Source organism: Bactrocera neohumeralis, unplaced genomic scaffold (assembly GCF_024586455.1).
Source record: "Bactrocera neohumeralis isolate Rockhampton unplaced genomic scaffold, APGP_CSIRO_Bneo_wtdbg2-racon-allhic-juicebox.fasta_v2 cluster10, whole genome shotgun sequence".
In the NCBI taxonomy this organism is placed as follows: Eukaryota; Metazoa; Arthropoda; class Insecta; order Diptera; family Tephritidae; genus Bactrocera; species Bactrocera neohumeralis.
In genome coordinates this window covers 15,114,916-15,142,136 of record NW_026089623.1, presented here as the reverse complement: position 1 = coordinate 15,142,136, position 27,221 = coordinate 15,114,916, and the positions used below count along the sequence as shown (strand labels likewise).

General features: G+C 36.1%; 2 protein-coding genes across 2 annotated transcripts in view; both read left to right on the top strand.

Annotated features, from left to right (window-relative positions):
• LOC126765292 (transcription initiation factor IIB) overlaps positions 1-27,221 on the top strand; it is a 77,734-nt gene that overhangs the window by 24,482 nt on the left and 26,031 nt on the right. The gene's annotated exons all lie outside the window — the stretch shown is intronic.
• Positions 11,790-13,201, top strand: LOC126765279 (putative nuclease HARBI1). The gene is made up of 2 exons (XM_050482994.1): positions 11,790-12,818; positions 12,879-13,201. The coding sequence occupies exons 1-2, from the start codon at positions 12,017-12,019 to the stop codon at positions 13,121-13,123; spliced, it is 1,047 nt and encodes a 348-aa protein (XP_050338951.1). The 5' UTR covers positions 11,790-12,016; the 3' UTR covers positions 13,124-13,201.

The window sequence follows — 27,221 nt, the reverse complement described above, 5'->3', positions numbered from 1 at the left end:
TTCCAAAATCTGTAGCTTATTTTCTTTTTCGTTTCTGTGAGCACGATTATGTTCCTCGATTATTATTTTATCTTGGGCCTCGGTCTGAGTAATATCTTCAACTACTATTTGTGTGAAACGAATTTTGTAATTTGCGAAATGTAGAGGGTAGATTGATTGGATTTTTAGCATAATGTGCTCTGTGGTTTTTATACCATTGATTACCGATGGATTAAGATATTTCTTTAAAAGCGATTTTAGCGATTCTTCATTGTAGGTTGTTTCAGTTATTAAGTGCCTATGGTACGTAGGGAAAACTATTTCGAATTTGTATGAATTTTTGGAATTTTCTGATATGAAAATTTGGTTCTTGAAGACGTTAATGGGTATTTCTACTGAAGAAATTAAATTTTCGGAAGAGCTGTCACTACTGTGGACAGTCATTGAATTTAAGTTAGCGATTGGTGGTCGTGAGAGTAGGTCTGCGACAATGTTTGTGTTGCCTGGTTTATAAATGATTTCGTGGTTATATTCTTCCAATTGTGCCTTCCATCTCTTCATTTTTGCATTAGTATTTTTGTTGCTGAGAGCAAAGGTCAATGGTTGGTGATCAGTGTAAATCTTAACCTTTTTTGATCCGTATAGGAAGCATTTCAGGGACTGTAGTGCCCAAATTATTGCCAACATTTCTTTTTCATTGGCGGCAAAAGTTTCCTCTGCTCTGCTTAGAGTTCTTGACAGAAAGGATATTGGCCTACCGTCTTGGGAAAGTACGGCTCCTAGAGCGTAATTTGAAGCATCCGTGGTAAGCTCAAAAGCTTTTTCGAAATCTGGATAGTGAAGTATAACATCGTCTGACGTCAAGCAATTTTTCAGGTCTTTAAAAGCTTCTACTTGTTGTGCTGTTAGATTTAAAAGTGTCCTTTTAGACTGATTCTTGGAAACTCTTCCAAGCTCTCCTCTCAGTATTTCAGTCAGGGGTTTTGCAATTTGTGCGTACGCCTTTATAAATCTGCGATAATGTCCGGTCATTCCTAAAAAGGAGCATAAATCATGGACAGTTTTGGGCCGTGGAAAATTTATTATAGCTTCTATCTTTTTTTGTGTAGTGCGAATTCCATTTTGGCCAACTATTATACCGAGGAACTCGATTTCCTTTTTGATAAATTCACATTTATCGAACTGTACCTTTAAATGCGCTTTTTCGAGAGTGTCAAATATAATTGCAAGATTTCTAAAATGATCTTCTTTACTTTTGCTAAAGATAATTATGTCGTCAACATAAACGTAGCACCGAACGCCGATGTGTTTCCGTAGCACATCATCCAAAGTGCGTTGGAAAATGGCAGGCGCATTTCTTAAGCCGAATGGAAGTCGAGTAAATTCGAATTTCCCATTGGCAATAGAGAAGGCGGTCTTCTCAATATCTGCTTCGTTGAGAGCAATCTGATGGAATCCACTCTTAAGGTCAATTGTAGAAAAATACTTATTTGATCCTAGATTAGTTAGAATAGTGGTAACATCTGGAATGGGATATTTATCTGGTATGGTATCCTCGTTCAATTTACGATAGTCGATAACCATACGAAATTTTTTTTAATCCTGAGGCGTCTTCTTTCTTCGGTACGACCCATACCGGAGAATTGTAGGGAGATTTCGATGGTCGAATAATGCCATCTTTAAGTAATTCCTCAATTTGTTTGTCTATTTCTTTTTTAAAGGCATTGGATAGGGGTAAGTTTTGGAATATATTGGTCTATCGCTTTTAGTCCTAATTTCGGCTTTAACGTTCGTGACATATGTTAATTTTTTATCTGGTTCAGCAAATAATGTTGGGCAAGAGTTAAAGAGTTGTTTTAATCTTTCGTTATCTTCGGGACTAAAATGATTTAACCTTAATGTAGTGTGTGCAATAGAGTTAATTGCTAACTGGTGGATGGGGTATTCATATTTATTGAGTAATGTAAAATAGTTCTCCTTAGTAAAAATTACTGCGTTTAAACTTTTCATTGTATCGTTACCTATTATGGCATCAAAGTTTCTTAACTTGGGCAAAATGTGAAATTTTAATTTACCTACTTCATCACCGAAAACACTGATATTAGCATGATGAGTAATTTTGACGGGTCCACCAACAGAATTTGCAATGAAGGGTTTGTTCGGAATGGGGTTCCTAATATAAGTTGGACTAATATAATTTTTGTTCGATCCGGTATCTAATAAAAAATTTAGTTCATTGCCATTTTTTTTTGAAACGATAGTATGGCAATGAGGAGTTTAGTCTAAAAAATTGATATTGTCACTAGGGGTTGCTTCGATCTCTTCTTGTTCTTCGTTGTATTCGGGTTGGTAGTCCTGTGAAGACTCGTAGTACCCTTCAGGATATTCTAATATTTCATTATTGTATTCTATTGGGTCAGTTTCTGTAACTTCAGTATTGTAGATCCGTTGCATTTTATTAGGAGTCTGTATTATCTGTGATGGTGGTCTCTTACTAGCTTGATTATTATTAGCCTGCGCTGGTCCATTACTAAATGCTTGTGGTTTGTTACTGAATGTTTGCTGCCTATTATAAAATGTTTGATTTTGTTGATACTGAGGCCTATTCTGATAATTTATTTGCTTCGTTTGAACAGAGCGATCAACTTCCATTGGTGTAGGAGGTTTTGGAGGAAGAGGTGGTCTAAAGTTTGGTTGCACTGTGACGTAGTGTCGGTTTTGTCCGTACTGTTGGTACGAATTTGGTCTAAGGGATTGGTTGTGAACATTTGTAAGTTCTGGGTAAAAGGGTCTTACTTGGGGTTTGAATGAGTATGACCTTGGTTGATTGTGGCTAATGGGTTGATTGTGGCTAATAGGTTTGGTATTGGTCGGCAAGCGACTGATACTATTTGTATGGTTCGTCCTGTAATTCATGTTGCCTAATTTGAGACACATATTGAGAGCCTGTGGTAAACTGGTTGGTTCCTTTACACTTAACAGACTGGGTAAGTTACCGTTCAGACCTCTTATAAATGTGTCGAGTGCCTTTTCTCTATATGTTGTTGTCATGGCATACAAAGCTTCTTCACCTAACTCCAGGCAATCGATTTTGTCTAGGATAAGCGAGAGATATTGATAAAATTCTTCAACAGTGCTACCCCGTTGTGCAAGTGTTGTCATTTGATATTCCAACGTGCTAACGTCTCTCTTGTCTGAGTAATGTAACATCAGACATTTTTTTATCTTACCCCAATTTAATGGGGTGCGGTAAGACTCAAGGGCCGTGTCAGCTTCGCCAACTATCTTGTGTCTTATTGTATGCAGGATAGCAAAATATTTTGGGGTGTTCTTATTCTGTCCGTACATTAATAATATTCTATCTACCGATTTCCGCCATGAACTGAATTCGAAAATTCTCTTAAACATTTTACCACATCCGGAACTCTTTCGGATGCGTCCACGTTAATGCTAAAATCTACAGGATGTTCAACTTCTTCTTCGATTTGTGGGTGTAATATGGTCGAAACTGTTTCCGATATTAACGAAACGAGTTCTCTTTTTTGATTAGGAGTGAAAGTGGAAGGGATGTTAGGAGGGGAAACGTTAGTGCTGGATGAGTGCAGATTTAATCTCGACAATGTCGATGCTATTTGTTCTTCCTGACTCATTTTGTTCACTTATTTCTGATTATTTAAATTAAATTTTTTTTTTTTTTTTTACAGTGTTAACTTTTCTTTTGTTATAACAATAATTATTTCCTTTCACATAACCTTACTTACTAATAATCTTAATATCAAACTTACATAAATATCATTTGCATTTTCCTGTGTTGATAATGTTTCCTCCTTTGTGTGATTAATTTAGATTTCTCCTCTTGTAGTGGTATTTGTTGTATTGGTTCTATTTGATGAATTAATTTAAATCTTTCCTCTTGTAGTTGTATTTGTTGTATTTGCTGAATTAGTTTAAATCTTTCTTCTAGTAGTTGTATTTGTTGTATTGGTTGTATTTGATGAATTAATTTAAATCTTTCCTCTTGTAGTTGTATTTGTTGTATTGGTTGTATTTGATGAATTAACTTAAATCTTTCCTCTAGGAGTTGTATTTGTTGTATTGGTTGTATTTGATGAATTAATTTAAATCTTTCCTTTTATAGTTGTATTATTTTACACTTGTTTAATTTATTCTAAATTTCCCCGTCACGCACTTTTTGTTCAATGTATTTGTATTTAGCTTATGCTTTTCGTTCGGCTGGGTTGATACTGCCCGTCCTTTTTCCGAAAGGTACTAAGGGGCCGAGTACGAAATGTTATTTAGGTTTCGTCCGCGAGTATAAAAAATATTATTATTTTTTCCTCACGGTCCCTGCTCGGGCGCCACATAAAAAATAAAACAATGCGTTTTTATAAGCAGCACTATGTGCTTCTGTTGAGCTTTATTAAAAAACTGACTACACTTAACTTTAAGGTTTATAATCTAACCTATGCTTGAGCCGGCCTACGTGACCAAAGATGCTTGGTCAGCTAAAAGGGTTTGCGCGTGCAGCGCTCACCTGCAGCTATTTGGTTTTGGGGGAGAAGACATGGTTGCGCGTGTTTTGCTCACTTAAGAATTTAGCGGATGCGCGTTTAGCGCAGTTGCACTTTTGGTTGTAATAGGACTCCAAAGTATGCAAACGGTTTGTATGTTTCTAGCATATAATGTGGGAATGGAATTTATGTAGAAGTTCATAAAATATTGTGTTAACTTATACACTCGGCGAAAAAAAACCCACGCACTCTACAGAGTGATTTTATATAGCGCAAAACTTGGATTCATATTATTCTAAGTTAAACAATTTTCTTTGAGGGTCAACCACTTTTATTTAGTTTATGTTTCAAGCATTTTTATAAAAAAACTTATAGTTTAACATTTGTTATAGTGAAAAATGTAAAAACACACATATAACAAACCACAGAAGTAAATTTTGTTATGAGCAATAATGTAATTTTTGAACAAGTTATTGATATATTTTATGTTTTATATGATTTTTAATTAGCAATAGAATACATAACGAATCAAAATAACATATTTTGTATAAAAAAATTCTTAGTATTTTGTAGAACACCCCCTCCTCCTAATAACATCGGCTATTTGTTTAGGCATGGATTCAAAAAAGCGTTAAAGATAATTTTTATTAATTTCTTCATTCCGCACAGCTTCAATAATGTTTTCTATTTCATTTAGACTTTTTGGACGCTTTTCTTTTATCATTTTGCCCACCATTTTGCCCAAATGGATTGAGGTCTGGACTGTTTCCTGGCCACGTGAGAGACCCTATTCCATACAAATCTTTTTGTTTTGAAACCTGTAAGTGTTTGTAATAAATTATTGAAAAATCTATTTCAATACATTTATGCTCTGCTTACCGCTTTGGCTCTATGACAAGGGGCTGAAATATCCTGAAAATAAACTTTTTGGGCGTGTTCGGACAGCTGCTCAATAGTTGGCAAAACGCCTTCTCTCAAAATTCCAATTTAAATTTTGGCAATCACAGATCTTTTTAGAATAATTAGAGGCCTAACACCAAACTTGGTTACAGCTCCCCACACCATTAAATAAGGCGAATGCTTTACGGTGGGTCAAACACAGTTTTCCAAAACACACTCGTCCTTCCTACGACGCACTGTGGCATTTCCGTCGGGTTCCAACAAATTAAATTTCGATTCATCGGAAAAAATAACATTTCCCCAATCTGATGTAGTCCAAGTTTTGTGTAATTTTGCCCACTCTACTCGCTGTTTCTTCATTCGCGTATTGAGAAGTGGCTTTTTTGCTGGACGTTGCGGTCGGAATCCAAGATTATTCAGCACATTTTGCATAGAACTTGTAGTTAATATTACCCCAGTGGTTTCATAAAATGTTGCATTGATTGTTCTAGCATATTGAAAGCGATCACTAAAGCACGTCCGTTTAATTTGTCGTTCTTGACGAGGTTTTACTGTTTTCGGACGTCGACTGCCCTTTTTTCGAGGTAATCTTAAAATACGTACAATTTTTAATTATAATACGCACGTTCCAATCCCTTATGCCCATTTCACGAGCTATTTGACCTTAGGATAATTTATTTTATATCAGGCTACGATTTCTGCTTTCTTTTTTGTTGACCCCACCATGTTCAACTTTACTTGTTTTCACAACTTATTCAAAAGAAAATATCGCCAATTCTATAATGAACACGTGCGGACGCTAACGGTTTTAACATTAAAAGTAAAATAATGTAGTCACATGACAAAACAGCCAAATAAGACAAATAGCGAATTTTGAGGAAATAGTGACAGTTCAAAATAGGAATATTAGAAAATTTTCGACTGCGTGGGTTTTTTTTGGGCCGAGTGTAGCTTCCATACAAACTGGACACATAGTTACTAAAAGAAATGCACATGTGAAGCGTATATTTGCTTCGGTGCAGCCGAAGTTAACGTTTTTTCTTGTTATTAGTTTTCTTTGTTACTTTTTGACGGTTTGTTAATTTTTAACGGTTGGTATTGGAGTGTTTCTCGTTTTTTATTGTTTTCATTTGATTAGTTTATTGTATCGCTGGAATATCGGTTTGTTGTTTGCGGTTTCGCGATCATCAGAGGTTGGTAGAAAGCACAGCTTCACAAGCGGTCTGGTTAGCGTTCCGTTTTGCGTACGGAGATCAACGACTAGTATGTGACCGTCAGAGCCGTAATGTAGCTTTTTTATGCGGCCAAACCGCCACTAGGTAGGGGGTAGACAATCATCATGGTTGAGGACAGAATCTCCAAGTTTTGGCGCTTGTTCGGGAGTCTTCCAACGATATCTTTTGTGGAGATCCTTATGTATTCTTCTTTCCATCGACGGCTGAAATTTTAATTCTTTCCCATCGATTTAATAGAGATAGCGACTCCACGTCTGGCTCAGGAATGGCCGGAATGGGTGCTCCTTTTAGGAAATGCCCTGGAGTTAAGGTGAAATCTGAGGGGTCTTGCGAGAGTACTGTGAGTGGCCGTGAGTTAAGAACGGCTTCAATTCGATTTAATAACGTCGTGAACTCTTCGTAATTGAATTTGTAATTTCTAGCTACCCGTTTGAAATGGGATTTGAAGCTTTTTACAGCTGATTCCCATAAACCGCCCATATGAGGAGCGCTTAGGGGTATAAATTGTCAATTGGTACCTTGAGGGGCGTACTTTTGTACGGTGTCGGGTGACACTTGTTTTAAAAAACCCACAAATTGCTTTTCTGTGGCTCGTTGAATGTTTTGCCATTATATTAGCTCATGATACGTGTACGAATAGCATTAATATGTGGATGTAATTGTGGAATAATGTGGCAAATGGAGACCTCTCTGGAATTATTATGGGGTGGCCTTCGTTGTATGTTAGGCTTGAATTAGCAAACCGACCATTGACAGGAAGAAGACCTTTCGTGTCTAGAAATGGGTTTAGAACTAAGAGTGAGCTCTTTTTATCAATTGGCCTCGATTCTCTTAGTAGTGATATATCGTGGCTGTAATAGTGCGCTTGAGCATATGCGATTAGTGCGACCTTTGCCTTTTGTAACTCTAGGTGTGTCACTGTATTGCATGGGAAATTAGGTAATCCCTTGACTCTTGTTCTGAGTTGCTCTATAAATTTTAACATGTAAGCAACAACTCTGAGGGCTCTTGGAAACGATAAAAATCGTTCAAAGATGTCGGCATCATCCAATAACGTGTTGCTGCCACGTTGGGTACTTCCTTCGCGATGAGAGCGATTGCTCCCACAAAAGTAACGATTTTTCTGGTAATGCTGCTGTGCATATATTTACTAGAATGGGATCCTAATTGTGGGAACATTCTGTGTCAATAGTACCGACAAACAATTTGAAACAGTGGATTGATGTTTTATGAATTTTTACGTAACGTGCTTATTAGGGTGTGCCATTTTGAGGCAACCTTTTTTTTCAACTGAAAAACAGGCTCAACACTTTCGAAATGTGTAAAAAAAAAGTCACTCATAAGATGAGCTCATAATATTAATATTAAGAGGTGCCTCTTTCAAATTTTCTGTTTTCCATATAAATTACATGGAAAAAAAATCATTTTTTTTGTGGTGGTTATTGTGCGGAGGTTATTACATATATGTGTACGCGATGGGTACCAGTAGGGATGGTAAACTCGATTTCGATTCTACTCGAAAATCGAGTTTTCTCGTAAAATAATCGATTTTTCGGAATCGATCTTCAGTAGTCGAAGTCGATTAAGAATCGATTTTTGACATTCGAAAAATCGATTATTTTACGAGAAACAAATTTTATTGGCGGCTTGAGATGCATTTTTGCCTTTATCGTAGTAGTACTGTAAAATATGCCGTCTTTTCTCTTTATTTTGCTCCATGTTTGCAACGCTATAACTCACGAACGACTATCAATCAAACACGTGTTAGCGCGTGAAATTAGCTTTCCAAAAAGGTATAGCATGACCCGATGCGACGAATAAAACTAGAACTACGCGTTTTCAGCGCTAACTAGCGAAAATACCACAAGACTTTTTTGACAACCTATTATCTGTGTCGCATGCTCGCACTTCAAGGTGAATGCCTGGACTTGCCTCTTGGACTTGTGTTTGTGGCAGCTCTATTCTTGGTTGTGGAGTAGGTTCAATTGATTTGATTAGTTTTAGTTGATCAGAGATCATGGCTTATGTCGCTTCGTATTGGTCTAAGCAGTTTTCGTATTTGGCGTAAGCCGAGAATTTAAAATTTTCTGGTAGATCTGAGTCGTCAGATTCTACGATTGCGTCATATGTCGCTTGGAGACGTGTCCAGAAATTGTCAAGATTTTCTTTTTGATTTCTAATACCGATTCAGAATTGTCCTGAATCGGTAATGATGAAAATCGAGTGCAGTAACGTATTCAGGAATAATGGGATGCCCAACTTATTCCAGTGTGAGAGCGCCATTATGGCCAGATCGAACAAAATAACAATTTTTGGGCATTTATTAACCCAATACCCAACATTTAGTACGAATATGAATTACTAAACAGTGGTTATTTATTATATGGAGAAACTAGTTAAATCTTTTTAAAGAATATTATAACAACTGACTTTTGTCCTTTCAATACCCAATAATAGGATTTAAGGTTTTTGGCTCTCAATCATTAAAAGTTTTTAATAATTTTCAATTGAAAATAATACTATGATGTTTCAAATTACAAAACATTTCATCAAATACCTTTAAATTTCACAAATTTATTTAATTTTCATTGTTTTGCATTTTTGATAAGAGGTCTTGAACGATGCAACAAATCCCTCCGTTTATATATTTTTTTGGTAAGATTTCAATCTGGCCATCGCTCGTTTCCAATTGCTAAACGTCAAAACCTCCCCAATCCAGTCAACTGTCAAAGTTTAGGTGGTTTTGACGTTTAGCAATTGTTCTCTCACTTCCAGTGAGAGAGGAGTTGGGCATCCCATTATTCCTGAACGTATTAGACTGTCACTCTCAGAAATAAATTTGGTGTATGAAATACAGATTACTTTGTTTTGTAGCACCTTGCTTTGAGCGTGTACCTTCGGACAGGGACTTTTTTCGTCTAAAATCATTTTCGGAACTTTTAGTGACTGTATTGCTTTAGATTCTTTGGAATCTGAGCTCATTTAGAAAATTTATTGAAATAATTTAAAATGTCTTAAGTGTAAACTAGACTGTAAGAATTTCAGAACAGAGTTTCGTATAAATGTAACGAGTATAAATGTATAGTTAAACGAGAACTCTTTTAGTTGAATAAGAGTTATGAATAAAATTGATAATAATAATACGCGTTCAATTTCCTTACGTGAAGCCGAAAACCGAAAACTCTTGTAGATTAATAAGAGTACTTCAAATGAACTACGCGTATTTAGTATTTAATTTAATTTAGGTTTAATATGTTTTTAATTATTTACCAATAACCGCACAATTTTTTTCTATGTGCGTATACAGCTATGGACACATAAATGGCACAAAGTTTCATTTCACATAAATGCTAAAAGTATTTAAGTTAAAGTTGTTTAAAATGTAAACATTTTGCATTCAATTTGGTGCTGTTGTACTAGAGTTGTACCTAAATAAAATATAGTTTAAAAAAACTAAAAAACACGCTTTTAAAACATATCAAACTAAAAAGTGAAAAATAATTCCTGCATTATTGTGAGAAAAGCGTGGAATGTTCGATATATGACGAAGCACCCCACGCTTTTCTCACAATAATGCAGGAATTATTTTTCACTTTTTAGTTTTATATGTTTTAAAAGCGTGTTTTTTAGTTTTTTTAAACTACATATATTTATTTTTAGTTTGATGTGAGAAACCCCAAATTTGTTAAAATATGAACTATGACATGTAGTATGGGTTAAGTAAATCGATAATTAGGCAGCATTTAATATCTACTCGTAACCTTTCATTGACTTATTGTTATATTATTTGCGACCAAGTTCTATTGACGACTTTACGAATTATTACTTCTTAATCGAATCATTTCTTCTAAAGTTTCAATGTTACATTTACCCATCAACTTTGAACAGTCTAGTTCTTCAATTCGAGCACCGTCCACAGATCTACAACAACTAAGTGCTACATAAGCTCGTCCAGCAGCAAACAGTCGAGAGCCAAGATAAATTACTGCATGATCTACTGTACAACCAGAGAACGTATATTTATAATATATACATATATCGTATATTTATAAATTTACGTTCTGTGGTACAACCTTGAATCTTATGAACGGTCGACGCCCAACTCAGTATGCTATTCAAACATCACCAAAACTAGTTTTATATAGATGTTGCATACTTTTAAGCGCATCTTTTTGGTGAGGTGCTTAAACTTACTACATATCGCCTTCCTACAGTGTCGCTCAAATATTCTATGTTTCAGCACCACTTAAAAAAGTTACAAACATACATACATACATACATACATACATACATGCATACATACATACAAGTGAAGCTAATAAAAGCGTATTAATATTACGTTATGTTTTGCTTTTTGTTTACCGTTATCAATTACGCGTAGTAAATGCTGATTTTGAGTGGGCACATAAATGGCACAGATTACTTCGCAGAAGTAGTACTCGCTCAGATTTTAATTTAAATTAATCATTTTTTGTGTTGTTAAAAAATAAATAATTAAAAGTATTTCAGTGAAAGAAATAATATAAAATGGGATCCGAAAAGAAAGCATACATACTACAATAGAAGTGGCTGAAATTGCTAATCTAATGGAAATTTCTCGTAAAAAGTATACAATGCAATCAAATCATGTCTGGAGAATTTCCCAAGTTAAAGGCGGGATTCGGAAGCCAAGACCAAGTAAAATGGATGCGCGTATAGACGCAGCTATAGTAGGAATCGCCAAAAATTATCCATTTAAATCATCACGGCAGGTAGCAGCTGATATCAACCAATCATAGGGCTTAGAAATAACCTCTAGACTTGTCAGAAGACGTCTGAATCAATCAAAATTGTTCGGACGCATATCGAGGAAGAAACCACTCCTTTAAAAAAAAATATTTCAAAACGACTGATCTTCGCCAAAGCTCATTAAGAGAACAGCTTAAATTTTTAAAAAATGTATTGTGGAGTGACGAAACAAAAGTTAACAGGACCAGGGCCCTATTGCACCAACCACTTGTCATTAGCATTTTAGCAAATTCTCAAAACTACGCAAAGTTTTTTGTTGCACCAACTTGATAAGTGAGAGTCACTCAATTGAGTATTGCTAAGTAAAATGTATCTCAATGCTATTGATAAGCGTTGCACCAAAAGTTTAAATGCAAAGTCAAAAGTGCTTAGCAGAAAAGTAATAAGTTTTGCAAATTAGCAAATTTTGTAAGCACTTCGTTGCACCAACAACTTTTACTTATCCCTTCTCTTCTCTCAATTTGCTAAGTTTTGCATTGTTTTGCTAAAAATAATTTCACCTATCATGACAATGATAAGTTTAGTCTGAACAAATTAATCAGTGCCTTAGTACGTGCTCGAGCTTCGTGAAATATTAATAGGAGTAAAAAAAAAACTAACAAAATGCTTCGATTCAAACTTTTTAATATTTTGGAAGACGAACATTCGCACAATTCGCGTGTTACAAACGAAAGGATCAATTACAATTTGGATATTAGTGCGGTAGAAAATTTTCGGCTAACTCGTAGCCAAATTGAAAAAATTTTGCTAAAAATAGGAGCGCATCTGCAATACACTAGTAAGCGTAATATGTGCTTAAACCCCCTGCAACAGTTATTAACCACTCTGCACTGGTTAGATAATGGTGGCCAATATCATGGAATTGCGAAAATGCATGGGGTTCACAACTCAACGGTGTGCAGAGTAATCTATCGAGTGGCAAATATCGTGATAAACGAGTTCATGGACGTAACTATTCGTTGGCCAGAATTTGAAGAAAATCAAAATATCGCCACACAGTTTTTTAATATTGGTGGATTTTCACAAGTCGCAGGGTGCATTGACGGAACGATGATTGATATAGACGCGCCTAACGTTAACGAGGAACAATTTGTGAATAGGCACGGAAATCATGCGATTAATGCAATGATGGTTTGTGTTTGTGGACCTAATTTTCAGATTTATGCCGTAAATTGTAATTGGCCAGGGAGTGTGCACGATGCCAGAGTCCTACGTAATTCTAATTTGTTCGGCAGATTTGAAAACGGATTCCGTCCATTCCCTAATGCCGTAATTTTAGGAGATAGTGCTTATCCGTTACTGAATTGGCTAATTCCTCCTTTGCGAAACAATCCGACGTCGCCACAAGAGCAGCTTTTTAATAGAGCGCATAAAAAAACAAGGAGGATTATTGAAAATTGTTTCGGTATGACTTTTAGACATACATTTGTTTTTTAAGATTTTTATAGCCAAGTTATTTTTACAGGTATCCTTAAAGAAAAGTTTCCTTGCTTGAACCATTTACGGTTGCAGCCAGAAAAAGCAGCGAAAATAATAATAATGTGCTGCATTTTCCACAACATTTGTCGAATGGATGCACAAAATGATGTGGATTATGACGAAGGAATTATGAATGGAGCAAATAAAAATGAAAATGAGCAGTCCTTTCAGAACACGGAGTCACTAAACAATTCTGAAAGGCTCCAAAGTCTGCTAAATTGGTTTAATTAATAATTTCTTCTTTTATAAGAAACCTTATTACAAAAAAATTAATGCCTTACCCACGAGTTTACAGGTTACGAAACTTTAATTTGTACACATTTGTTATTTTATTTGGATTTGGATTTACATATATATATATTTTAAACTTAAATTCTTCTTAATATAAAGTTTTCAGAAAAAAAAATAAAATAAAAAGAAAAAAATGAAATCAAATAATTCAATAATATACATATGTATATATGTACTAAAAATTATTATTAATACGACAGCAGCGGACTTAATGAGAGAGTTTTATCATTTTCATTCATTGACTCCTTCTCCAAATCCGCTGGGAATTTTGATCGTTTCAAACCTAATTTTTGTTCTAATGACAAAATGTTTAGCTTATTTTTGTAAATTTCGGTTTCTAAGAGTTCAAGCTTCCACTCCTCATGTCTATCTTGTAAATTATATGTTCTTTTCCTGTTGGTTGGTCTCGTCCTTTCTGGTTGGATTTGTTCCAATATATTGTCCACATTGGAGGACACTCCATCGCTTTCGGGTTGGCCGAGACCCTGAACAACTGTCGACTCATTGCCCAAAATGTCAAGTATGTAGTTGTCGACTTCATCCAGCAATACGTTTTTGCCACCCGCAGTGCCTGTCCTCTTGGCATTGTCTTTTTTCGCCTAAAATGAAGCGAATTTTTAAATTATAACTAGCTAATTATTAAAAAAAACAAGATCCTGCTGTGCATGTACACGAAGTAAGAATTGAATCTTGTTGAAAATAACTGTTAGCTGCAGCAAAAAATCTAAGGAATAACAATAATTTAATCGTCGCAGCGAATAATGGTGTAAACAACAAAACTACAGAAATACTCTTGCAATTTTGTTGCTTTAGCTGGAATTAGACCGTTCGTGCATTTAAATAAATTTCACTCACTTGCAAGCTCACTTGCTTTTATTTAATTGCTATTCCTAGAATCGACCGAAAATTCTTTGAAAATAACAAATTATAACAAAATTACCAAAGTTCGGCTCTTCCAAAGGCCAAATAAATTATCTCTGGCAGAAGTCCATTCACGATTAGCAGCAGCTAGTCCGAGGGATTGTGCCGTCTTTAGAACTTCAGTCCAACCATCTTGCTTTTGCGTTTTGCAAGTTGCATTATTTTGAAAAGATCCAAATAAAGAATCCTTAAATGTAGATAAATATATTTATTGCATATTCATGTATACATTCTAAATATGATAATCAAAATAAACTTACTTTTTTCCCCTTTATAACTTGTAAAACGGCCAATTTATTGGCTTTGTTTTGTGCACGCGACATAGCACTCTAAATAATAAAGAGAAACTGAGCAATATTATCGAAACGTACATTGCTTTGCTCCACTTCTCATTGAGAGCGCTTAGCACATTATTGGAAAAGTTTTCTCTATTTGCAAAGCAAAAGAAATTGTTGGTGCAACGCTTATCAAATCAACTTATCCAAAGTGCTCGTCAGTTTCGACAAGTTGAAAAGCTTATTGATAAGTAAACTCTTTTCAAAAATTTGCAAAGTGAAAAGTGCTAAGTGAATGGTGCAATGGGGCCCAGATGGCAGAATATTTGTACATCGTCACAAGTGCCAAGAATATAGTCCTAGGTACACTTAAAAGACGATAAAGCGTGGTGGAGGAAATATTATGGTTTTGGGAGCATTTTCTTGCCATAGTGTAGGTCCGCTCGTAATAATAAATGGAAAAATGGACAGGTTTCAGTAGTTGCATATTTTAGAAAACCATATGGAACCATATGTTTTCGAGTATATGCCAATTAAATAGAAATTTATGCAAGGCAACGATTCCAAACACGCCTCGAAGCTAGTAAAAAATTGGTTTTCTACAGAGAGGATAGATATTTTGGATTGGCCAGCGCAAAGTCCTGACTTAAATCCAATTGAAAACCTATGGAATAAAGTCAAGACTGAAATTGCAAAGGTTATTATAAAAATATGGACAATGTCTGGTCTGCCGTAAAAAAAACTTTGTACGCTAAACCTAAAGCTAATTGTCAGAATCTCGTAGAAATTATGGGTCGCAGGTGTGAAGCAGTCATTAAAAATAAAGGTTACAACACAAAATATTAACAATAAAAACGACACATAAATGGCACATTAGTTATATCTTTTTTTATGTTACAGTATCATAAATGTTTTTAATAAAGTAAATGTTTTTAAATAAATATTAAATATTTTTTTTAAATGTTAATTTTTTGTCTTCAATAACAGTACAAAGTGAACTTGCAATTCATTGCTAAAAAAATATAATCATCAAAATGCGAAAACTTTGGTATAATGAGCTGGATACATACATAAATGCCACAACCTAAAAAAGGTGGAGAATTTAGTTCATATTGCATTTTTATACATTTTGTTCCATACAAACGTTTTTATTGTTTATAATATTTTGTGCTGTAACATTTATTTTTAAAGACTGCTTCACACCTGCGAATATATATGTATATATGTATATTTTATATAATATATAAATATTTTATTTTATATATACATATATATTTGTGTCCGTAATTCTTATATGTAGGTATACATATAAGCGTATCTTTTGTAATTGTCTTTTGTGCTAATGAGAGCTCGTTTAAAGATCACTGCACTTTGTACATACATATATGTATGTGTAACGCTTTTATATGCAATCCTGCTTGTTTTTGTCGGTCAAAGAACAATGGGGTGTGCGGGATGTATGCCAATGTATTTTACGTATATACACAAATGTAAGACCGTTGGAAAAGGCAGCAATAATATTTTAGTAATATGATTTGTGTTTTTTGAAACTCTTTTTTTTTTGTTCTTGGTTTTTGTGGGGACAAGTAGCGGTGTATGTCTACTTTCTTTGGTTTTGCGATCAGTGGCCTTCTTTCTTAATGACGGTCAGCTGTTCCTTTTTTCCGGTGCTATTCTCCTTTGTTGGTGATGTGCAGGTCGCGGGGTGTGATGTCCAGATGAGTTGTTGTGTCTTGTTATTTTTTCTCCCGTTTGGATTTGATGTTTGTATATTGGTTTAGTTTCGCGCCCGTTTTATTTATTGGTTTTAATTTTTGTAACGCGCGTGATTGCTGTTTTATGTTAAAGTGTGGAATATGTTTGTGGACGTACATACATATGTATATACACTGGTGGTCACATAATTTAGGACATTCCGTTTTCTTTTAAAACATTGGTTTATTTTATAATTTAAAAGCGACATATTTTTTTTAAACCTAAGTTACCATATTTATTATCTTCTAATATATAGATTTATTGAAAATTTAACGAAAAAATTGTTTTCAATTCAACGTGCTACAAAAAATTAATCATATATGTATGTATATCTATTATGACTTGGTCAACTAATTATGGACACTTCAGATTTTTGGTTAGTATATTCAAAATAACACTAAAAAAATTAAAATTTGATTACGAATTAATGTTTTCAGTTAGTATTTTGTCGGATAGCCTTTTGTTTCAAGCCTAGCTTTACATCTTCTAGGCAGACTACAGCCCAAACTCTGACATCGCTCAGTTGATATGCTCTGCCATATTTCCTTGACATTTTGAAATAATTCGTCTGCATTTTTGCTTGATTTTTGCCCTAAGCCTCTTTTGACATCTGCCCAGAGGTTTTCGATTGGACTTAAGTCCGAACTCTGGCAGGCAAAACCGTAATGTTTTCGGACGAAAGCCAAGTTTTAACACTCCTAGCAGTGTGCTTGGGGTCGTTATCCGGCATAAAAATGTACGGTTCAGGCATGTGTTCCTCTGCAAATAGCTTCATTGTACTCAACAATATATTAGGTTGTCAAATATCTCCCTTCCGCCTCTTTGTCTTTTGAATTTCGCGTTTATGTATAAAGCGCTACAGAGCTCGTATCTGGCAATACTATACATCTTTGAAAGGTTTTGACATAACCTACAAAGCGACGCTATGCATGTTTAGTTTGGATATTGCGTTCAGCAGTTATCGACGTGTAAACATGGAGTCCACTAACGCCGAAATTCACGCTATTTTAAAGTTTTCCTTCGTTAAACGCAAATCCTGTGAGATTAATGGTGTTTTGGGGTAAAACAAACGTTCTGTGAGATTAATGGTGTTTTGGGGTATGGTACGCTATCACTTCGAATTGCGGAGGAATGGTTTCGAAGATTCAGAGCGGGTGAAAACGATACCATGGATAAGCCAGCCGGGGGAAGACCTGTGACTACGAATACCGATCAAATCATGGAAAACATCGAGTTAGATCGGCTTGTGGCATCCCGTGACATCACCCAGAAGATGGAAGTTAGTCACCAAACCATTTTAAGCCATCTGCAGAAGGCTGGATACACAAAAACTATGATGTTTTGGGTGCATGATTTGTCGCTAAAAAAACCTTCTGGACCGAATTAACGCTTGCGATATGCTGCTGAAACGAAACGAACTCGGCCCATTTGAAGCGGATGGTAACTGGAGACGAAAAATGGATCACATACGACAATATCAAGCGAAAACAATCGTGGTCGAAAGCCGGTGAATCGTTCCAAACAGTGGCCAAGCCGGGATTGATGGCCAGGAAGGTTTTGTTGTGTGTTTGGTGGGATTGGAAGGAAATCATCCACTAGGAGCTTCGCCCATATGGCCAGACGCTTAATTCTACCATCTACTGCGAACAACTGGACCGCTTGAGCTGTCGATAAACCAGAAACGTCCAGAATTGGCCAACAGGAAGGGTGTAGTGTTCCACCAGGACAACACCAGACCACACACTTCGTTGATGACTCGTTAGAAACTACGGGAGCTCGGATGGGAGGTTTTATCGCATCCACCATATAGCCCGGACATAGCGCCAAGTGATTACCACCTTTTCCTGCCCATGGCGAACGCCCTTGTTATTGTAAAGTTAAAAGTGGCTGAGGGAGGCTTTTACGAGGGAGGTATTATGAAGTTGCCGTGTAGATGGAAACAGACTATCGAACGAAACGGCGCATATTTGAACTAAACCCGATCACTATAACGCTTTTTAAAAAGCATTGAATAAAGAGCAAAAAAGCGAAAGGGAGATATTTGAGGACCTTATAATTTGTACTTACATATCTGTTCGCATAGGCTCACTTGGTTGCTCCACTTCCTAAAAAGTGTTTTATAAATATCGGTTATTATTCTTAAGAAAAAACAGGTTTTCCTATCAAAATATTGGGACCACACAAAAAGTCCATGTATAAGGTGATCCATTTCGAGGTTCTCCACTTTTTTAAAGAAAAAACACAGAACTTAATGGGGGATGTTTATTATCATTTGAAAGAATATTCTTTGGCATTTAGTTTTTAAAGAGTAAATTATCGGCCCACAAACCACACCTAACCGTTGTTTTTTCTGGATTAAATGGCAGCTCTTGAATCTCTTCAGGTAGCTCTTCTTACCAAATGCGGCAATTTTGCTTGTTTACATATCTATTGAGCTAGAAATGGGCCTCATAGCTGAACAAAATTTGGTTCAAAAACGTCGGTTATTCTTGGAACTCTTCAAAAGCCCAAAAAGCAAAGCGATGTCTCTTTTGAAAGTGGAGCGTTTCAGTTCTTGCACAAGTTCTATTTTGTACGTTTTCAATTTATAATATCGACATAAAATGCTCCAAGTTGTTCAATACGTCGGTCCAAGTTGTGGGGACGGCGCCGAATCGACTGTCCCACAGTCTTCGTGTACGCTCTCAGGTGCGGCTCCTATATTTTCTTCATTACGTGCTTGACATGGTCTATTCGGAAGAATGTTATGCAAGGGTGAAGGTGTTGCGAATAGTACGCTCAGTAGGCCGATTATGTCGCCCATAAGTTGAACGAAGCGCGCGAAACACATTCTTTACAAAATGTAATAAAGTTCAACGATTTGTAAACTTTGTTCAGGCGTAAGTCTAAGATGGCAGCTCGACACAACTCACTCGTGATCTGTCAGAAAAATGCTATTGGAAAACTTGGCAACTACTACCTCAATTAACGTTCAACGCAAATGAGCGATTTTTTGAATGCGGCGGGTGGGCAATCAGCTTCCAACCAAGTTCTTTCATTTTAGCCTATACCGATTTTGCTTTGTGTGCAGGTGCATTGTCTTGTAACAAAATTACTTTGCCGTGTCCTCTGGCCCATTCTGGTCGATTTTCCATCAATGTATTGTTCAAATTTACCATTTTTGTGGTATGGTATTATGTAGCGATTAGTATTAACAGTTTCACCAGGTGTTAGAAGCTAATGATATTCCACACCCTTCTGATCCCACCAAATACATAATACTGTTTTCCTACCGAATAGATCGGATTTTCTTTGTTTAGGATTTACAAAAAAAAAATCGAAGCAGAACTGATTTTCTTTCGCAATTTTGAAGCAATATTTCACAAATGTTTTCTTCGGTTTTCCATATGTCTTTCATTCAATTCATATTGCCTCCATTTTCCACACTTTTGGATATTTCCTATAGCTTCCAAACGGTCTTGTTTGTTGCGCAACATTTAACATGACTGACGTAAAGTATCATCTTTATACAACATTTCTTGCAGTTCAGCATCTTCAAACTCTTTCGTTGGTTTTTCATTTCTCACATCAAAGTCATTTAGGGTTTTCCCAAGTCTCATAAAGTTATAAGTTATAACGATTCGAAAACATAGCATTGAGAATTGTAAATGTGTAAACTCATTTTTGTATGAAATCCAACAACAATTTTTTTAAACACGTGTAAAAATTTATAATTTTACGATTTTGCGATTTTTTACGACGGGTTGTGAGTACCCCAATTATCTCTGAACCGTTGAAACCATCTTTTGCATTTCTGGTAAAGCATGATCACCACATGCCTCGACAAGCATTCTATGTGACTCTGCAGCCATTTTCTTCAAATCATTACATAAAAGTAATGCTTTCCGCAAATCATAACTTTTCGGAAACATATTTAACATTCTCAACACAATGTTCAATGCCTGTTAGGTTATTGAATATGTTTGATAAATATCACCAAATGTTCCCTACTAACACATTTGTATGTTGACGTTCATATCATACGGGTCCCGATATTTATGTATAAATATGCAAATTAAACTAAAAATGTCATAGAAGTGGTACAAATTAAAAGGATATAAAAACAAGTAAAGAAGGACTAAGGTCGGGTGCAACCGAACATTTTATACTCTTGCAACTTGCAAGAATCAAAGCCACGAAAGTATCTTAAAGTGTAGAACTTCAACCAGAAGATCGGAATCCAAGCAGTTATATATACATATACTACTTGTATATATAACTCATACACTAAGTGTGTTTAGAAAAACGAAAATCATTATGTGAGAGTTGGGTATCGTCCCATTTTATCTATTTTTGGCAATACCACATACTAAAATATGTTCTCATGTTCAAGTTTTTGCCCAATTTTATACATTTTAGACATAAAAATACCTGAATTATGATTAAATCACGCTCCCTCATTTTCATTGAGATAACTCAAATATTCAGGGGTGTTGTGGAATCTGATAGTTGTCCTAATCAGAATTGAAACCCATCAAAAAAAAGTAGTTGTTGTCACAAATTCAGAAGTTATTGGTTTGGTATTCGAAACAGAATTTGTATCGGTTTTGGGTGTCACGGAAACCAATTTCATCGGTTTTGCTATCAGAAACAAAGCAATAAGATAGTCGCTCACAGATTTGAAATGTAAGTTAAGAAATCAAGTTATTTTATTATTTCGAATTAATTCATCTCTATTTCTATAGGGGAAAACATAAGTACAAAACACGATATGTCTTAATTATTAAGTTTTTGAAAACAAAAACCGGATAATCAAGGATATCAGATTTACAAAACGGAATAAACAAAATTTAACACTTAAATGCGTTTTTATTCATTCGATAAATGTTTTCTCTTAAAATCTTACTTTAATTCGGAACTCATTAAAAACTTTAATAGAATTGCTTCCAAATGTATTAATTTGCTATTTTTGTCACATTAGTAAACAGCTGGTTCGAGTATTGGTTTAGCATATGTTCGAAAAGAAGAAAATCCAATCAGATTCTGTGACACCATTGAAAATCAGAATTGGTTTGCAATTCTGACAGCTAAGCAATTCTGTCTTGGATTCCACAACACCCCTGATTGGCTGCTTTATGCAGTATAAAGTCACTAGAAATTTGGAAAATTTTTCCATTAGGTATATGGGGGTTCAGGAAAGTAGTGACCCCCGATTTACCCCATTTTCACTTATTCGATACCTTCGAATTTGGTTTTTGGGTTATAAGGCACTCTAAAGGCATCATTCATACAAAGTTTTATCGCGTTATATTAATTGGTTCTTGATTTGTGTACTAGAAACAGAAAAAAATGTAATTTAAAAATGTGCTGTATGCGAAGTCACATAAAAACGTGAGAAGAATGTCACGTAACGAATTAAGTCGAAATGGGTCTGTAGGGTATACAGATTTGGAATTTCACTTATAAGAGGGGGCACCCAATTTTTAGCCTGACTCCCTCTCATACCATCTCGGATGTAAAATTTTATGTCTCTGGTGTATTTAAATATTGATTTATTGTACATTTTAGCAGTTTTTAACAGCACCGTTATATGGGGAGTGGTCGGAGTTATCTTCCGATTTCATCCATTTTTAAAGAGGTGTTAAAGCGAATTTGGTTGTTGTAATTCAAGTAGTAGGAGATATGTACATTAAACCAAATAGGCGGCGGGGCCACGCGATCCCCTGTGATAAATTACAGTTCTATATCTTAATTTAGTACCTACTAATTTTTTTTTCAATATTTATTTATTTATTGGATCAGCTTGGTAAAGCATAACAATAAGTATTCAATTCTTAAACTAAAGAAGCTCAAGAATGTGGTTGAACTTTTTTGGAAGAACGGTGCTCCCTAGTAGGCTGGTAGATCTTTTAAAAGGAGTTTGATTGCATTACCAAGGCATTAGCCAATGTGAGAGAGAAATGATATATTTTCTTTAAATTTAAGAAAAAGAAGGGTATTGAAGTCAAAAAGAAAAATGTGTAGGTACAAATATTTGTCTTTTAAAAGACAAAGTATTTATAGAACAAACTTTCGGGATTTTTAAGAAACAGTTTAAAATTTTAAATTATATTGAAGCTTCGAGCATTACAGCCACATCTAATGTAATACTCGCTTGCGCTATCTTACACAATTTTATCATAAATAAGGGAAGTTATTCTGAACATATTAACGATACAATAACACATGCCGATATGGAAACCAACAATGAAATCGAAGGAATTCAAGATGCCCGCATTCGCCGTGTTGATTCAGATGATATCAATGGAATCGATAGAAGAAACTATTTTACCACTCTGTTTTCATCATAAAAAATTTACTTTACCTCACCTTCCTTTATTTGAGTAATTTTTTTTATTACTTTTTCTGATGAACATCATTTTAATTTTTATTGTTTTCATTTACATTTTTAACTTCGGTCACAACTTTCTTCCACAATACATTTTTTTCCTTCTACCCGATTTAAACTCGTCCTCCATATTCAACCGTACTCTTAGCAATAACTGTGTCTTCGCATTACTGAGATTTTCACTAAAAATTTAAAAATAATAATTTATACAATTATTATTAACATAATTTAACTAAATTTCGATACAAAAATTAAAATAAAACAGTTTTGCATTTACTTTTCGTCAGACATCGTAGTTAAATGCAGTAAACAATTTTTTGATAGAAATTATGAGTGACAGCTGATAGAAGTGTAGTCTTTTTGAACGCTTGATTATTGCAGTGCTGCAATATTGTCATTTCTGAACGTTCTGTTTGTTATGCAATCGTCATGATGCGCGTCATGATGCATTTACGAACATAGCCTAACTCCTGAAATTTCGATACAAAAATGTTGAAAATTCAGCCGTTGAGACCTCATTTCCCTGGGTGTCTCACAAAAAAGTGCTCTCGCCGTGGATAGCATAACTTATTATTGGTTCATATAAAATTAAAAAAACTAAGCATATTCTGTTAGTACATATCTAAATCTCGTTTTTGAACGAAGGAAATAAAAAAAATATTAAAATTTTCCTTTTCTTCTCAGACTTTGAACAAAAAATCTAATTTTTTGGTAAAATTTTCGCCATTTATTGGTCAAAAAAATAAGTTGTTATGAAACAAGAAAAAATCCTTCGTTCAATAACTAGATAATGTTATTTTAAAAACGTGTAGACAATACGAATGTTCAGATTTCTGAACAGTTCTTAACGGCTACATTTGTAAATGAGATATTTTTGTAAATCTGTGTAGAAACAGATATCATATTTCAAATATTTATATGCATTATCGCTAACACATAAAAATACAATCATAAATATAAATATGTATGTATGTACAAATACCCATTGCAATGCTACATGGTATGGGGTTGTTTTCAAGTGCACATAAGAGATCGGCATGCGCTGCTGTTTCTCTGACTTTAAGCCTACTTACATTAAAAGAAGTGGATGACTGAACGCCAGCGCAAAGCATGCAGTGCAAGCGCACACCACCACCGCATGTGACGATCAATTTAAGCTCGCATATACATATTGACTTCGGCAAAGAAGTGTTTCAAGTGTTACGCACGAGACAAGTAGACACTTTGTTTGACTTGTTGCCGAAGGCATAAGACACTGCGTTTAGCTTATTGCCGAAGGCATGACACTTTATTTGACTGTTTTTTACTGTAACAACAATTCAACAATTCAAAGTGTCATGCCTTCGGCAATGAGCTAAACGCAGTGTCTTATGCCTTCGGCAACAAGTCAAACAAAGTGTCTGCTTGTTTCGTGCGTAACACTTGAAACACTTCTTTGCCGAAGTCAATATGTTATGCGCACTCCTCGCTTTGCGGTGGTGTTCTTTCATCCACTTCTTTCTCTTTAGCATCACACGTATCAGTCAATGCAGTGTTCAGTCGCAAAAACAAGAAGTATTGACTAAGTGTACAATAATTGCGGCCACCGCATGCAGATCTCTGGTGCACATGCACATTTGTATTCAATTGCCTAAATGCATATCTTAGGTCAATATGTTATCTGATCAATATGTTAGAGACTGATATTAATGCTTGCAATGTAAAGGGACGGAAATGATCCTAAACTATTAAAAGATAAGAAAATCTTATGTATGCCGTTGGGAACATTTATGCTTAACATATGTGTACATACTTCCGTATGTACAGGAGATTAGAATTAAGATATGTGTATGCACTCTGCATGTGGTGCATACATGAATTAGGATAAGGAATTCTATAAATAAAGGAGCTCTTCTGGGCAACCAGAGCTGAGTACTATTTTATAACTAAAACCCTTCGCGTCTCATTTAACAACGAACTAAATCGGCCGATAACTTTTCGAGAAATCGTGGCCACTGACTTCAAAAAAACAGTTTCGAGAAAAACTCATTTAAAGACGGGGCACTTAGCGCAGCTAGCCTCGAGTGCACAAGTTCTCAAGGCTGTATCTGCGAGACTATTACTCAGATCAACTTTAAAATTTAGGACAATATTCTAAAAGTATTGTAGAATTTAATATTTATTTTCCGACGCTGTTTTTTTACTTTTCATTGGTGGCGTTTATTATGTGGCAATCAGAGAACTTTCCCCACTTGCGTGAACTTCTACATACGACACTATCCTTCAAAAAATTTATTACGGTTTGTTTTTGTGGCACGATTCGTGCGCTGCACTGCACTATCCGGACTTATATCGACCAGGGCTGTTTTTTTGAAGTGTCACTATTACAGAAGTGATGAAAGATGTATGTAAAACCAGTGGTTGGATCGAATGTAAAAACAAATGTTAAATATAGAACGTCAGTCCGCCTGTGCACTTACGGCTTCCCACGCAACTACAGTTTAGTCGAAGTTCTGAAATTCGACATGATCATAATGATAAAAACTCGAACATTAGTGCAACTTATTTCCGTAAAATAATAAGGGTTGTGTTATGTTTTTTTTATTTAATATGATCACGAAATCGAATTTTGGTAGGCCAAAACTGTCAGTATTGGGGGTAAAATTCATTTTCTAGTTTAAAGGGAATTCTTTATTTTTAATTTTCATCCGCGGAGAAGGTCGGAATTACTGCAACAATGAAGAACCTATTTTTCCGCCGTTCGAGATTTCGTATAACTCAGAAAACACTTAATTTTTTTTTGACTTTGTATTTTTGAAATATGTATAAGTCTTCTTCTTAATTGGCGTAGACACCGCTTACGCGATTATAGCCGAGTTAACAACAGCGCGCCAGTCGTTTCTTTTTTCGCTACGTGGCGCCAATTGGATATTCCAAGCGAAGCCATGTCGTTCTCCACTTGGTCCTTCCAACGGAGTGGAGGTCTTCCTCTTCCTCTGCTTCCCCCGGCGGGTACTGCATTGAATACTTTCAGAGCTGGAGTGTTTTCGTCCATCCGGACAACATGACCTAGCCAGCGTAGCCGCTGTCTTTTAATTCGCTGAACTATGTCAATGTCGTCGTATATCTCGTACAGCTCATCGTTCCATCGAATGCGGTATTCGCCGTGGCCAACGCGCAAAGGACCATAAATCTTTCGCAGAACTTTTCTCTCGAAAACTCGCAACGTCGACTCATCAGTTGTTGACATCGTCCAAGACTCTGCACCATATAGCAGGACGGGAATTATGAGCGACTTATAGAGTTTGGCTTTTGTTCGTCGAGAGAGGACTTTACTTTTCAATTGCCTACTCAGTCCGAAGTAGCACCTGTTGGCAAGAGCAATCCTGCGTTGGATTTCCAGGCTGACATTGTTGGTGGTGTTAATACTGGTTCCTAAATAGACGAAATTATCTACAACTTCAAAGTTATGACTGTCAACAGTGACGTGAGTGCCAAGTCGCGAGTGCGACGACTGTTTGTTTGATGACAGGAGATATTTCGTCTTGCCCTCGTTCACTGCCAGACCCATTGTCTTTGCTTCCTTGTCCAGTCTGGAGAAAGCAGAACTAACGGCGCGGGTGTTGAGGCCAATGATATCAATATCATCGGCATAGGGCAGCAGCTGAACACTCTTATAAGAGAATGTATCTGCTCGATTAAGTTCTGCAGCTCGAATTATTTTCTCCAGCAGCAGGTTGAAAAAGTCGCAAGATAGGGAATCGCCTTGTCTGAAACCTCGTTTGGTATTGGCTCGGAGAGGTCCTTCCTGATTCTGACGGAGCTTTTGGTGTTGCTCAACGTCAGCTTACACAGCCGTATTAGTTTTGCGGGAATACCAAATTCACATATCGCGGCATAAAGGCAGCTCCTTTTCGTGCTGTCAAAAGCAGCTTTGAAATCGACGAAGAGGTGGTGTGTGTCGATTCTCCTTTCAGGGGTCTTTTCCAAGATTTGGCGCATGGTGAATATCTGGTCGGTTGTTGATTCGCCAGGTCTTAAGCCACACTAATCGGTTTGTTGACGCTGGGCTTTAATCTTTCACACAATACGCTCGATAGAACCTTATACGCGATGTTGAGGAGGCTTATCCCACGAAAGTTGGCGCAGATCGTGGGGTGTCGCTTTTTATGGATTGAGCAAAGCACCCTTAAATTCCAATCGTTGGACATGCTTTCGTCGGACCATATTTTACAAAAAAGCTGATGCATGCTCCTTATCAGTTCTTCCCAGCCGTGTTTCAATAGCTCTGCCGGCAATCCATCGGCCCTCGCCGCTTTGTTATTCTTCAGGCGGGTAACTGCCATTCGAACTTCTTCAGGTCGGGCAATGGAACGTCTGCTCCATCGTCATCGATTGGGGATTCAGGTTCGCCTTTTCCTGGCGTTTTACTTTCACAGCAGGCTGAAGAAGTGTTCCTTTCATAATTTTAGTATGCTCTGGGCATCGGTCGCTAGATGACCTTTGGGGTTCTACAAGAGTATGCTCCGGTCTTGAATCCTTCTGTTAGCCCCGCAACGTTTTGTAGACTTTTCGAGCGTTACCCCTGTCGGCCAGCGTGTCAACCTCTTCATACTCATGCATTTCAACCTCTTTCATTTTCTGTCTGCAAATGCGTCTCGCTTCCCTCTTCAACTCTCGGTATCTATCCCATCCCGCACTTGTAGCGGTCGATCGTAACGTTGCGAGGTAGGCAGCCTGT